Genomic DNA, 15716 nt, shown 5'->3' on the forward strand with positions numbered 1-15716 from the left:
AGGATGAACTGAGACCATGGCTCCAGCGAGGGGCTCACACATGACAACAACTGTGAGTATGGCACAGGAGGCCAGGCAGCCTTTCTTTGGTGTCTACACAGGTTATTGAGAGTCAGAACCGGTTCAGCGGCACCCACTGAAAAGCAAGTTAAGTGATCTAGGGACTTCCACAAAGTGACTGAATGGGACTACATCAATGAGATATTTGTGACCTGCTAATCCAAATAGGCACATGGAACCCAGTGGAAGTGAGGCCACCTAGCTAAGGTGTATGAGCCCTCACAAGGGGATGGGTCAGTTTTGCCATCCCATTGGGCTTAGAGACCCAGTGCTGTAGAGTGGATTCCAACTCACAGCATCTCAGTGGGACAGAGTAACGCTGTCCCCTCGGGCTCCAAGGCTGCGATTTTGTTGGAAGCCGACTGCTTCATCGTTCTCCTGTAGAAGGGTGGGAGGAATCACAACACCCATCTTTTGACTAGCAGCCAGGCACTTAGCCACTGTCCCACCAGGGCAAGAACCAAGAGTGAAGTGGGTCTGTCCTTTGGACCCTGGTCGCCTGCTCCAAGAATCTCCAGATCCAGTGAACAGGGAGAGCTGTAGCAAGAGATAAGGTGGTAAATGGTACTGACACAGATAGACGTGGCGGTGGTGGCAGTGGCGGTGGCAGCAGGAGACTAGCCAGAGGCAGCTGCAGAGGGCTTCCGCACGGAGCAAGGCAGCCACAGCAGGTGCGCTGACCCATCCACAGAAACACCTTTGGGCAGCAGGCTTGGGCGCAGAGCAGCATCCCCTGTGTACTTCCTGGCAGAGCTAAACAGCTTTGTGACTCGCCTAAGTCTGAGGCGGCTGAGGGGCTGAAGGCCAGAGAGGCCTTCCTGTAAGCACAGCTGAACAGGCATTATTCTGATGGAAGATCAGTATCCTGGTTCATTTCCGGTCCTTAATTCTAACCCGTTGCTCCCCTAATAAACATCACACCTGGGAGTGTGGCCATGGCCACTGACGACGTGGGGGAGAGAGTGTGGGGGGATGCATGAGGCCGCAGGGTGGAGGAGGGCTGCTTGACTCTATCTCGGAGCAATCAGCAGTGAGCTCCTCATCTTGGCTCTCTGCCTCCCTCAGAGCTGGAGGACCTCAGGTGGCCACTATTGCGCCGTTCTCACAGTGGCACTCCTGGCATGTCCGCCCAGTGCAACCTCGCCTAGAAATAGGGTCATGAGTAAGAAGAGATCCTACTGGAGCAGCAGGGCGGGTCCTTAGCACAGTGGGACTGGTGTCTGTACAGGAAGAGGAGAAAGACAAATACAGTGCCATGTGGTGACGGTGGTGGCAAACACGGAGTGATGCAGCTACAAGCCAAGGCATGCTGAGGGCTCCCAACAACTCCAGGCGCTAAAAGAAAGATGCGGGACACTCTCTCCCAGAGCCTGCTTCAGAGAGAGTGCGGCCCCGCTTGACTCTGAACCTCCAGCCTCAGAACCGAGACAGTCCACTGCTGACACCCATGCACACTGTGGCCCTCGGTCACTGCAGCACCAAGGCACGAGCCCAGCGGACAGGAGGCTTGTTAGAGTGATGGGAGGCCCTGGGACTCGACGGAGGGGCTGCCGTTCCGCAGCGTGATGTGCTCAGTGCCTCTCACTGCTCACTTTTAAATAGTTCACGTGGAGGTCTGTGAACATGATGGGTTTTTTTAATATAAATCATTTTATTGGGGTATCTTACAGCTCTTATCACAATCCATCCTATCAAGCATATTTGTACATTTGTTGCCATCATCATTTTCAAAACATTTTCTTTCTACTTGAGCCCTTGGTATTGCTCATTTCCTCCCCTGCCCCCACTTCCCTCGCTCATGATCCCTGGAAAATTTATAAACATTTTTTTTGCATCTTACACCGACTGCTGTCTCCCTTCACCCACTTTTCTGTTGTCCATCCCCCCCCCGGGAGGGGGTTATATATAGATCATTGTGATTGGTTTCCCCCCTTCTCCCCCTACCTTCACCTTATGCTCCTGGTATCACTACTCTCATTAATGGTCCTGAGGGGTTTATCTGTCCTAGATTCCCTGTGTTGCGAGCTCTGATGTATACTAGTGTACATGCTCTGATCTAGCCAGATTTGTAAAGTAGAATTGGGGTCTTGTTAGTGGAGGGGGGGTAACATTAAAGAACTAGAGGAAAGTTGTGTGTTTCATTGGTATGATACTGCATCCTGACTGGCTCATCTCTCCCTTGTGACCCTTCTGTAAGGGGATGTTCAATTGTCTACAGATGGGCTTTGGGTCTCCACTCCACCTTCCCCCTCATTCACATCGAAACTATTCTTTGTTTTGGGTCTTTGATGCTTGATACCTGATCCCATCGACACTTCATGATCACACAGGCTGGTGTGTTTCTTCCATGTGGGCTTTGTTGCTTCTCAGCTAGATGGCCGCTTGTTTATCATCAAGGTTTTAAAACCTCAGACACTGTACCTTTTGATAGCAGAGCACCATCAGCTTTCTTCACATTTGCTTATGCACCAGCTTTGTCTTCAGTGATTGTTAGGGAAGGTGAGTATCACAGAATGCTGGGTTATCAGAACAAAGTGTGGGGGAGTGCTTGAGTAGAGACCCAAGAGCATGTTGATTTCTTAACCCTTTAAAAAAAGTTATACAGAGCCCCTCCACCCCCCCACCCCACCCCAAAGGAATAATCAGAGCTATTCTTCCAAATTTTATATGTGAGGATTAAAAGTAATACACATGACTGAGATGCTCATGATCTCTGGCACATGGTGAAAATGTGCAACACACTGGTGCTCACTATTTTTTCCCCTCTTGCTAGTGCTCAAGTGCAGGAGCCCTGGTGGTGTAGTGGTTACATATTGGACAGCAGACCACAAGGTCCGTTGTTCAAAACCACCAGCCACCCCTTGGGAGAAAGACGGGCTTTCTACTCCAGTAAAGCAGTAGAGTCTCAGAAGCTCACAGGGCAGCTGTGAGTCAGCACCGACTCGATGCAGTGAGCTTTTGAGTGCTCACACTAGCCCGGGACATCAAGACCCGACATGTCACATGCCACTTACAAAACGTCCCCATTTCCAAAAATATCCTCCCTCGGCTCTCTCCTTTTAACCCGTAATAATGCTGGGGAGAGGTGGGCAAGGGAACCCAAGAGAGTGAGTGACCCGTTCCGCAGGCCCTGAGGGGTATTACTGCTCGTCCAACAAGCATTTTGTTTTCTCCCACAGGAGACAATGGTGGGAGGTGCTCACACAGGCTGGACCCAGGAAGACTCACCTAGCATGATGGCGTCCACGGCGCCTCCAGGACAGAACTCGATCATGATCTGCAAGAAACAGAAGCAAAGAGCTCAGCAGGGATGCCCAGTGAACATGCAGCTCAGTGCCCCGTGGCCCAGCTCCCCAGAGGCAATGCTTGGGCGCGTGGTTTGTCAGACAAACAGAAGCCAACAGCTGTACAGAGCAGCCTCCCGGGCTTGCCTGCTCTCTCCTTCCCGTCCCAGCCTGTGAGTGCCTCCATCCAGGGTCCTGTGCATCGCCACACATGGCCAAGCCCTCAGGGGTCCCCTCCGCTCTCGGCAGAACACGCCACTGCCTGTCTCCACCCCCCAGAACCAAAGCTCTCATGGGCTGAACACACCGGGTGTCCCTCAAACCCTCTCCCTTCAAGTCCAGACCACCTCGTAGGGACAGGGTAGAACTGCCTCTGGGTTTCCGAGCCTGAGAACCTTTACCGGAGCAGTCGGCCTCGCCGTCCTCCGGCAGAGAGAGCAAGAGTGGGTTGGAATCACCGACGGGTCCACAAACCAGCACTTCATACATTGCACACCTCCAGGCCTCCTATCAGTTCATCCAACATTCCCCATTTACAAACGAGGAAACTGAGACCCAAAAAGAGGACAAGACCGACTGTGGCAGTTACATAATCTGTCGACTTGTGAAGGGGTAGAGTCTAGCCTGTCAATCAGGTCACAGCTAATGAGGCCTCTGTGTGGGCGTGGCCTTCTCCTGAGGATTCTTCACACACTCCCTGCGAGACAATCCTGTTGACAGGCCACATGGAGCTAGGCTGATGGAGCCAGAGCCCTTGAGCTGGAGAAGCCACATGGAGACCCACACCAGTGCTAAGATGCTTCTACCACCACTGGATCCACAAGACTTTCCATCTATTGGCCTGTGACTTGCTTAATTTGGCGACATCGTATGTGTTGTGTGAGTCTAAAGAGGAATTTATAGACTGGTATTGACATATGTGTTCACATCGGATTTAGGGACTTGATCTGGACTGGGCTGAGATGTTTTCTCAATATACAATTACTCTTTGATATAAAACTCTTTCTTGACATTGATTCTGCAGCCCCGGGAGATGGACATATCTGATCAGAGCACACGGGAGCAGATAAAGGGGCAGGAGGAGACAGTGGAGCACAGCCTGGCCCACCAGGCCGTGAGGATGATGTTCCTGAGTAGAGCAGCCAGTCCACAGAGAGAACAACGTGGCTGGCCCTACTATGAGACATGATGCCCCTCAGTGACTAAGGGCAATACAGGGGACAGCACCGGAGACACAGTGTGGGAAATGCACCTGACCTGATCCCACCACACTGAGGCAAATCACTGGGGGAGTGTAGTGGGACAGCAAGGGAATGGAGTGGCAAGGTCCCCAGGGAATGCTGAAAGTGGACTTTGGGGCCAGGGCGTGGTGCCCCAACAGACTGGACTGGAAAACGCTCCTAAGGGCCAGCAAACGATCCTTGAACGAACTACAAGCCTTTCTTTTGTGAAGTGTTTTGTTTTGTTCTTTGTCAGTGGTTTGTTTTTGTTGTTTTATTGTCTGGTTGTATACTGTTGCTTTGTTTTCCTCTGTCTTGTTTTCGTGCATGTTAGTGTCTCCACAGGTCTGTCTGAATAGGGCAGGCTGGATGAACTATCTGGAGGAAAAACAATAGGACGGACAGTTCCGGGGGGACAGACAGTTCCGGGTGGGGGAGGGGGGGAGGGTAAGGAAGTGGTGTTAATAAACACAGGGACAAGGGAACAACATGGGACCCAAAATGGTAGTGAGGGGGGAGTGGCAGGCCTGATGGGGAACGATCAAGGGTAAGGTTGCATAGAGAAGAGGTATAGCTGTAGCCCAGGTGGGGACGGAGCATGGTGGTGGGGCAGGAGGAAAGTCAAGGGAGATAGCGGAAGGGGCTGGGAGTCAAGGGGAATTTATGGAGGTCTAGACAAAGACATGTACATGCAAACATATATATGAGGATGGGGAAATAGATCCAATTGTCTACACTTATAGGTTTAATATTAAGGTGGCGGAAGGACCTTGGGCCTCTACTCAAGCACTCCCTCAATGCATGAATACTTTCGTTTATTAAATTGGTACTCTATGATGCTCACTCTCCCGACACAACTGCTGAAGCCAAAGTGGGTGAACAAGTAAATGTGGTGAAGAAAGCTGATGGTGCCCGGCTATCAAAAGAGATAGTGACTGGGGTCTTAAAGGCTTGAAGATAAACAAGCGGCCAACTAGCACAGAAGCAACAAAGCCCACATGGAAGAACATACCAGCCTGTGTGAGCGAGTGATCCCAAAGGGATCAGTTATCAGGCATCAAAGAACAAAAAATCATAATATCATTGGCTGCACACCTCCATGATAGGATCGCTGAAGACAAATGGGTGCATAAGCAAATGTGGCGAAGAAAGCTGATGGTGCCCGGCTATCAAAAGAGATAGTGTCTGGGGTCTTAAAGGCTTGAAGATAAACAAGCGGCCATCTAGCTCAGAAGCAAAAAAGCCCACATGGAAGAAGCACACCAGCCAGTGCGATCACGAGGTGCCAAAGGGACCAGGTATAAGGCATCATGCAAAAAAAAAAAAGAATACGTGTGTATATACATATATGTGTGCATATATATATATATATATATATACACCATATTGAATGAAGGGGGAGGTGCAGAGTGGAGACCCAAGGCCCAAGTGTCGGCCACTGGAGATCCCCTCATAGAGGGGTTTAGGAGAGGAGATGGGTCAGTCAGGGTGCGAGGTAGTACCGATGAAGAGCACAGCTTTCCCCCAGATTCTGGATGCTTCCTCCCCCTAACTACCATGATACGAATTCTACCTTGCAGGGCTGGGTAGGGCAGAGGCTGTACACTGGTACATATGTACACTGGTACATATGGACGATACCTTCAGGACCAAGGGTGTGAGGGGCGATGCTGGGAGAGTGTAGGGTGAGTGGGTTGGAAAGGGGGAACTGATTACAGGGATCCACATGTGACCTCCTCCCTGGGAGAGGGATGGCAGAGAAGGGGGGGAAGGAAGACTCCGGATAGAGTAAGATAATGACAAAATAACGATGTATAAATTACAAAGGGCACATGAGGGAGGGGGGAGCGGGGAGGGAGGGGAAAAAAAAGAGGACCTGATGCAAAGGGCTTAAGTGGAGAGCAAATGCTTTGAGAATGATTGGGGCGGGGAATGTATGGATGTGCTTTATACAATTGATGTATGTATATGTATGGATTGTGATAAGAGTTGTATGAGTCCCTAATAAAATGTAAAAAAAGAAAAAGAAAAGAAAATAATTAGGGCAAAGAATGTACAGATGTGCTTTATACAATTGATGTATGTATATGTATGGACTGTGATAAGAGCTGTATGAGCCCCTAATAAAACTTTTTAAAAAACTCTTTCTTATACACATATGAGCGTCTATGAATTATTTCTCTAGTTTACCTGGACTTACACACTGATCAAGGTTTCCCACCTCCCGGGACTCTCAGGCATCCACTCATCCTACACCTCATCCCCACCCAGCAGGGGACAGGCCCCGGGAGAAGAGGGCCAGTCCCCGGTTCTCCAGAGACTCCAAGGTACAGGGCAGAGAGGAGGACGGACAATGACGTGTCAGGTATGGACACAGCTCCTCCCAGTAAGGGTGCAGGTAGGTGGGAAGGGGGAAAGCATCCCAGACTTCCGCACACGCCAGAACCCACCAGCTTTCAGCTGGTTGCAAAGTCCCTCAATGCCCCCTGGATATTCCAGAAGCACCCCCGCCCCAACCCCCTCAGACCAGGAAAGACAACCTCAGGGAGACCGGGCTGGGCCAAAGCCAACTCTGTAGCCTGAAGGGGGGCGTGGGAGGGGGGGGCGTCAGGACAGACCTTCCTGGAGCGGCTTGGCAATGCAATATGAGGATGTGGTGAGGGCCAGGCCCAGCTCGTGAGCTCTGTGGCCCTGGGTCAGGCAGTCCGAGGGTCTGGCCTCCGTTTTTCTCAGCTGTACAACTAACTGAGGGTCTGCTGCTCTTTGTAACACACATGACTTAGTGAGGGTCCCACCAAGGAGCAACCTCTAGCGACAAGGCAATGGATGTCTGGATGCAGGAAACCACGGCAGGTCCCACAGTGTCCAGGGAAGAAGACACCACCTCCAGGAAGGCCAACTGGACCTTCTCACAGGCCACACTCCCCCGGGAAAGAGGAACAGAGTCGCTGAGGAGACTCCGGTCTGGTCTGTCTGGCAAGTAGCCTAGCAGACCTGATTGCGGCTTCCCCCCAGTTTGCAGCAACTTAGGAAAGCCATCAAAGGCTGCCCATCCATTCTGTCTTTGGCTCATTCCCACACCCGCCAACCACGCTTTCTCCCAGGGGCCAATGAAGAGAGCAGAGGGGACTTGGATGTAGGTGCTAAGCATTCCTGGCCTGGCCCAACACCTGTATTTGAACGATCCTCTGCTCCACCAGAGCAGGAAGATGCCTAAATTCTCCTAATGGCAGGGGATACAGACAGCCACAAGAGAAGCATGGGGGTGCGGGTAACAGACGCAGCTACTGTGATGCCTTTGAGTTCAGCGGCTCCGTTTCTAGTTTGTCATTAGAGACTTTGTGAAAGTTATCCTCGCTCCTCCCATCCAGGAAGAGACAAATACAAACACATGATTGTGTGAATTCCACTGAATCTTTGCCGGCCTTGACGTGCCATCACCTCGCCCAGGTTAGGAATCCCTGCTTGGCTTACTCCCCATGTGTGCAGCCTCGGGCCATGGTTAATCTTCTTTATAAAACTGGGGTGATGTGACCTGCCTTCCAGAATTACAGTCAGGATGGGACGAGGTGGTGTTGGTAAAGCAACAGGCTGGGCCTGAGACACAGTGGCTACCCAACAGGGTGTAATGGATATGGTAGTTACACAATCTGGTGTTAATTTGGGACTTGAGAGATTTAAGAGTGAAGGGGTGGAGTCTAGTCTGTCAGGCAGATCATAGCCAATGAGGTTTCTGTGGGGGCCTGACCTTCTCCTGAGAATTCTGGGAAATCCTGTCTTTCCTCCTTGGAGGCAGGAGACACCTGGGAGACATTGCAGCTGACAAGACACATGGAACAATGCTAGTGCCCTGAGCTGGAGAGGTCACATGGACCTACCCTCCTGCAACCAGACCTCCGAAGCTGGAGAAGCCACGTGGAGACCCCTGCCAGCGCTGAGATGCTTACAACGCCACTGGATCCACAGACTTTCTACCCACTGGCCTATGATCGCCCTGCATTCAGTGTCACTGCATGTGTTTTGTGGATCTATAGAGGACTTTATAGATTGGTATCAGACATATGGGCTAATATCAGACTTATGGGCTTGGATTGGACTGGGTTGGGATGCTTTTGTAATGTAGAATTACCCTTTCTATAAAACTCTCATATATATATATATATATATATATATATATATATATATATATATATATATATATATATATATCCTGGATTGGTTTCTCTAGTCAACTCAGACTAACACAATGGAAAAGGAAGAGAGTGGGCTTGCGTTCGAGTCCTGGTTCTGCCATTTACTTGGCTGCGTGCCCCTGTATAGCCACTCAATCTCCAGGGGCCTCCGTTTCCTCCCGGAAGAAATGACCACTATAATCTCTGTCCATCATCCAGGCCATAGACGGAACTCCCAGCAGAACCCCGCTGTGGCCACACGGCTAACATGAGGCGACATTCAAAAGTATCACTCCTAGAATTCCTGTTCATACACGCATAGGTGTAGTCCAAACAAAACATGTTCCGCCGTGTCTCTGCAGTCAGTGGATGGCTGCAGTCAGTGGATGGCTGCAGTCAGTGGATGGCTGCAGTCAGTGGATGGCTGCAGTCAGTGGATGGCTGCAGTCAGTGGATGGCTGCAGTCAGTGGATGGCTGCAGTCAGTGGATGGCTGCAGTCAGTGGATGGCTGCAGTCAGTGGATGGCTGCAGTCAGTGGATGGCTGCAGTCAGTGGATGGCTGCAGTCAGTGGATGGCTGCAGTCAGTGGATGGCTGCAGCTAGTGGATGGCATGTTCTTGCGGTCCTTTCACTTGTCTTAGCCTCTTGGCTAGAGCCTTGGTGGTGGAGTGGTTACGCACCAGGCTGCTAAGCCCACGGTTATTGATTCAAAACCACTAGTTGCTTCCTGGGAGAAAGAGGAGGTCTTTGACTTCTGTAAAGAGTTTCCGTCTCGGAAACCCACAGGGAAGTCGTAGCCGACCCTACAGTGTAAACCTACGGCAGTGAGTTTGGTTGGTTGGTTGGTTGGTTCTTGGTGAGCCTCCTTAGGGTGCGTTCATAAAGAAGGATACGTTTTGTGCTATGGAAACAAACGATTCTGGGCTCAGGGCTAATATAAATCTTTGACAAAACTCAAGTGGACATCCTTCCAAATCACTGATGTTCGCAACAACTTTACGGAATGTTGCTCGACATGAAACAGGGAGTTTAGCTGGATCAAGCACTTTAAGGAAAACTGAGAAGACCTCAAGGAGAAGCAAGGCAGAGAGGTCAGCTCAGAAGGTTCTAGTGCTGCTTTTGGGGATTCCAGAGGAGTAAGCTTGACAGGTTTTCTGCAAGGACACAGGATGAAAATGTAGGACTGAAACTGCACTGGTGAGACTAAAGACAGGGAAGTCGCAACAAGACATGTTGTTCCATCAAGACAATGTGCCGATTCATAGCCATCCCACTGGGAACCCGTCTCCCCGCGTCCCCCGCCCCCGCCGACCCTGCAGTCCTGATCTTGTCCCTTAAGACTTCTTTTTGACCCTGAAGCTCAGTGAACATTTAAAGGGAATGTGATTTCGTCTCTTGACGTTTCCCAGCTGTGCTCCAGCGATCCATGAAAGGAAAAGAGAAGGGAAGGGTTAGAGATGGGGAGGGGGGAGACACAACAGCTTCACGTTTTGATATTTTCGGTTACTGCGGGTTTCTGGAATTTCATGGCGCTATTTTTTTCTTTTGCTAGCCCTCCTCTGTGTTTGGCAATCTCTATTGCCCAAAATCACCAGTAAGCTTACCCTTAGACCTCCTACAGAACTGCGCCACGGCCCTCGACTGTTATCTAGAGGCAGAAGGAGAAGTGGTCACATCTCGCGGTTTGGCATCTTTCAGGAGAACTACGCCTTGCACAACCTCCCTTACGCAAGGCCCGCGATGCACCCTCCCCAGAGCCCAGCACTCAGAAAGCTGCAGGACGCTGACAAGCCGGTTTGCTTCCTTTTCCGTAACCCGAGTGCTCCGTGACCCCTGGTGCTTCTCTTTCTTGATTGATTTACTTGCTTGGGCTACTGAGATGCTCTGAGCCAAGTGACCTCCCTTAGCCTAGGTTTTAATCCTGCGCCTGCCTGTGCCTTGGCTTACATTCTTCTCCCAAGACTTCGATACATGGGGCTGGTGCTTTTCCCTTCGCTTCGTCAAGACTTCAGGGGGCATGCATGATAAGCTGGTATCATAAACTTCCAAGACTTTGCTCAGAAACAGGTAGGTTTTAATTAAGAAGACCAGTTGGATTGTTGGACTGCAATGGTGCCTGTCTTGCTGTGGTGTTGGAAGCTATACTATTTCAAATACCACGGTGGACAGGTCTCAGCAGAGCTTCCAGATTAAGACAGAGGAGGAAGAAAGGTCTGGTGACCTACTTCTGAAAATTAGCCAGGAAAAGCCCCATGGCTCACGCAGAACACTCCAACACAATGCTGGAGGCGGAGCCCTCCCAGGCTACACAGCGGCTGCCATGATGGACTCGTGTTCTGCCCGTAGGGAAGGTGGCATGCACCTCGGCAGGGTTGTTTACTGCTGTGCTGGGTACACCACGAGTCAGTGCCTAACAGCACCTAACAACAACAATCAGGATGGGAGAAAACAGTTGCCGGTCATATATTAGTTAAGGCAGTGGTTCTCAACCTTTCTAATGCCACACCCTTTAATACAGTTTCTTATGTTGTGGTGACCCCCCCCCCAACCATAAATTATTTTGTTGCTACTTCATAACTGTAATGAATTGGGCGACCCAAAGGGGTCACGACCCACAGGTTGAGAACCGCTGAGATAAGGGCTAACCACCCCCACCTAACCTATTGCCACCAAGTTGATCTGACGCACAGCCATTCTATGCAGGGTTTCCAGGCTGTAAATCTTGATTGAGACAAACAGCCTCACCTTTCTCCTGTGAAGCTACTGGTGGGTTTGAACTGCCTACCTGGTGGTTAGCAGCTCAATGTTTACCCAGTAGTGTTAGTCTAGCTCCAATAAGATACTAGTTTGTAAAATACATAAAGAACTCTCATGGCACTTCTGCCAGCCAAGCACTGTGATGAGCTCATGAAGTGTCAGCAACCTTTTTTTTGTAAAGAGCCAGGTAGTAGTTTCAGCATGTGACCTTTAGCAAATAGTTGATCTTTGTCAGACTACTCACCACTGCCATTGCAACACAACAAGAAGTCATTAGCATTATATAAACAAGCAGGCCTGGCTGTGTCCCAATAAAACTTTATCCACACACACACAGGTGGCAGGCCGGGCTTGGACCAGAACTGGTATACTGGCAGACTTCTGTTCCAGATGAGAAAACGGTAACTCAAAGCATTTCATTCACTGGGGAAAGGTCCTCCACTAATAAGAGGGGAGGCCGGATGTGAACCCAGGCACTGTGACCTGAGGGCTCATATTCAATTCCTGTGCTCCCCTTCCTCCCTCCCCATCAAGAGGGCCGGCAGCACGACAGGAACCATCCCTACAGGAACCTGAGCATCTCTGACACAAGGTCTAACCTCAGCCTGTAACGCAGACTGGCTCGGCTCCCCCACTGAGACCAAGGCTCAGAGAGCCGGAAAATCTGCGCCAGGGACCCAGAGCTGACACCGGCTGCGTGGGGTTGGAGCCTCGGTCTGTGTGAGCCAGCACTGCCCTAGGTTAAGAAGTGGGCTGCCCGAGCTTGGACACAAGGCAGGCGGACACGAGGGGTGCTCTGGGTCCGTCCTCCATGTTCCAGAGCTCTCGGACCTCACTGCTGTCACAGCCTCAGCCATGCACGCTCCCTAGAGGTCACCACTGGGGGCTTCGCGACAGCCTTCGTGGATGACGCCTTCTCTGGCAGTCACCTCTCCTCCCTGATTCTGTTTGCTCCCAGTCTCGTGCATTCACTCACTCATCCATTTGTTCTTTCATTTATCAGTGGATCTCAACCTGTGGGTTCAGACCCCTTTGGGGGTCGAACGACCCTTTCACAGGGATTGCCCGATTCATAACAGTAGCAAAATGACAACAACAATAATGTTATGGTTGGGGGGGGTCACCACCACATGAGGAACTGTATGAAAGGGTCGCGGCATCAGGAAGGTGGAGAACCCCCCTTCACGGTGACAGGAGTTCATGGGCCAGGAGCCCTGTGCCATGGTGTAACCTGCTCAGCTGCCGAGAGGCAGTGGTCGGAGCCCCAGGAGGAGAGACGTGGCAAGCTGCTGCTGCTGCTGTGCAAACCCCGTGGGCCACCTGACTCGAAGGCAGCGAGTTGGGTTGGGTTTGACCTTGTACCAGGTAGCATTTCAGGTACTGGGGCCACAAGGAAACGCTGCTCCTGCCCCCACGGGGTTCCATTCAGGACACTCAGACGGGCGTCTGGACCAGAGAAGCGAGACGAGGCACTGGCCTGCAGTGGCAGAGGCTCGAGGAGAGCATCCCCGAGTCCAGGCAGCTGACCTTCTACCTTCACGTCCTCGGTGCTGTGTGAAGGAAGCGTGTGCTCAGCGCAGCGAGAATCACCTGTGACCTTCAGGACACCTGCATGCTGGCTAACCCGATGCCCACCTTCTGGCAACACACAGGTGTGTCCCCTCCATGGCTGAGACCTCCTCATGAGGCAGGCAACTACTAGGCATGGGTAGGAATGGACGGGGTTGTGGGGGGCGGGGGGCGGCAGCATCTGCTTTTCACACATGCTCTCTAATGTGGCTCCAGTTTACTGAGCGCCAGGCAGAGACAAGGCACGCTGGCCTCACTGCCACTCACTGAGATGTGGGCCCTAGAAGTGCCCGCATCTCCTGGGGTTTACTGTACATTAGCTGGCATGGACAATGGCTCAATACGTGTTACCAATGATCAAAACTCAAAAACCAAACTCACTGCCATCAAGTGGACTCCCACTCAGAGAGACCCTACGGGACAGGATAGAACCACCACGGTGGATTTCTGAGACTATAACTCTTTACAGGCGCAAAAAGCGGCATCTTTCTCCCTAGGAGCAGTTGGTGGTTTCGAACTACTGACCTTGGGGTTGTCAGCCAAACTCTTAAGCAGTAGGTCGCTCAGGCTCCTATAACTGATTATGATCAGCTTTTGAGAGCACCTTCGGAACAGCTGGGAAACGACAGGACGTTGTGTGCATCCTCTCAGACTGTGGGCTAAACTAGGACAACAGAGGTGAGGCTGCAGCCCGGGCGGGGCTTGGTTCCCTTGTGCGTGGGCCTGCTATGAGGTGAGGCTGCCCTGAGTCAGAACTGACACTTGACCTCCTAAGAAGTCTCCCGACTTGACATTGCCTCGTCAGGCAGCCTGCTTCTCAAGGGGGTCAAAAACAACCAAACCAAGCCCACTGCCACTGAGGAACCTTGACCTCTGTGCCTGAGTTTCTCTGGGACTTAACATGTCACCTGATGTTAAAGTTGGTGATAAGTGCCAGCTGTAACATCAGGTGGTATGTTAAAAAATGGGAATAAACATGCTGCCTGGTACTAGGAGCTTATTCTCATTTTACACACGGTGAAACTGAGGCTCAGAGAGGACAAGGTGACAAAATGTAAGGGGCAGGGCTGGGATTTGACCAGAACCTGCTGAGATGTCAAGTCTGGGCTCTGTCCAGCTCCCCAGGGGACAGTCTGAGATGAGTGCTCACCCCCCCCAACCCCATGCCTCAACTCCGCAAAGAGGTGAAGCACAGCCCCGGGGGGAGTGGCAGACAGGGCCCGTCTCCCTATCACAGCCTGCTCTGGGCCCCACTGGTCACTCACCCAAAGAGCTTGCTCATCCAGAGATAAGGGAGCCAGGATGCTACGTGCAGATAAGACCACAGGGCTCAGACAGTAACCTTTACAGCCCACAGGCATCAGGGGCAAAGGGCAGGTCACTGCTGTCATATCCTGGCCATCTCCAAGGGACAATTAAGGGATGATAGCAAGGCTAGAGGTTAGGCATTCATACCACCAAGAGGACCAGGCCATGCTCTGGGCCTGGATTCCACTCCGCCCTGCCTCCCTGGCCTGTGTACACAAACAGTGTTCACTCCAACAAACAGTGCTCAGCACAACTGGAGCTAGGGCCTGATAAACCGTAGCCAAGAGGCCTGGTCAGGCTTCAGATCTGCCGCTGTCAGCCTCACTTCCAACCTAGTGTAGTAGGTTAAGTGTTGGACTCTAACCAAAAGGTTGGGGGTTCAAACCCACCAGCCGCTCTGTGGGAGAAAGATGAGGCTGGCTGTCTGCTCCTTTAGAGAGTGATAGTCTCAGAAACCCTAAGGAGCAAACTTGACTCTGGCCTATAGGGTCTCTATGAGATGGAGCCAATAAGACAGCAGTGGGGGGAAAAAAAAAAGACAGCAGTGGGTTCTGCATTTTCAACATCCGTCTGGTCGTATTCAACATCGGCACCTTAGGATTCGAGGTAACCGAAGTCACTTTATTGTTGAATAAGCTGGTTGGAATGAGGGGGCTTCCAGAAGTTTGTGGAAATAAAAAAGAATGGGACTTTCCCACCAATGTTTAAAGTCCCTTCATATATATAAAAGTCCATTATCAGGGGCTGGGTCTTACTTAGTACACAACAAGTGTCTGCTTCTCCTCCCCCCCCCCCACTCCAGGGGTGCTGCTGGCATCACCGAGCACCAGGTGCACAGCTGGCACCACTCAGGGCTCCTTCACTCATCACTCACACTTGACCCAGGTTGTCAGATTTGGGCCAAGGTTCAGGGAAGGGCGCTTGCCCAAGGTCACAGCTCCTGAGTCTCAGAAGTGGGGTGCAAACTCAGGTGTGTCTGACTCTGGGGTCCCAGGTGGTGCGGATGGGCTTATTCTTGTCTGCTACCCCAGAAGCCCTGACATCTAAATTTCAACCAAAAGGTCAGCAGTTCAGACCTGCAGCTGCGCTGCAACAGAGGCAGTTGGCTTCCAGAAGACTGTAGCCTCAGCAAGCCATGGGCAGTGCTGCTCTGTCCGGGAGGATGGCTGTGAGCAGCAATCCTCTTGACAGCAACATGGACACTAGCCTAAAGTTGGTGGTTCAAGCCCACCCTGAGGGGTGGCAGAAGAAAAGGGGGCTACTCTCCTTCCATAAAGATCGCAGCCAAGCAAACCCGATGGAGCAGCTCTGTTCTGCAACACCTGGGTTACCAAGAAGTTTGGTG

General features: G+C 51.5%; 1 protein-coding gene across 1 annotated transcript in view; it reads right to left on the minus strand.

Moving 5' to 3' along the window:
- The window catches only part of STK10 (serine/threonine kinase 10), a 140488-nt gene that overhangs the window by 72700 nt on the left and 52072 nt on the right, over nt 1–15716 (minus strand). Inside the window, exon 3 of the mRNA XM_075541947.1 lies at nt 3289–3337. Within this exon, the coding sequence (XP_075398062.1) occupies nt 3289–3337 (49 nt within the window). The remainder of the gene's footprint in view (nt 1–3288; nt 3338–15716) is intronic.

Source organism: Tenrec ecaudatus, chromosome 2 (assembly GCF_050624435.1).
Source record: "Tenrec ecaudatus isolate mTenEca1 chromosome 2, mTenEca1.hap1, whole genome shotgun sequence".
Classification (NCBI taxonomy): Eukaryota; Metazoa; Chordata; class Mammalia; order Afrosoricida; family Tenrecidae; genus Tenrec; species Tenrec ecaudatus.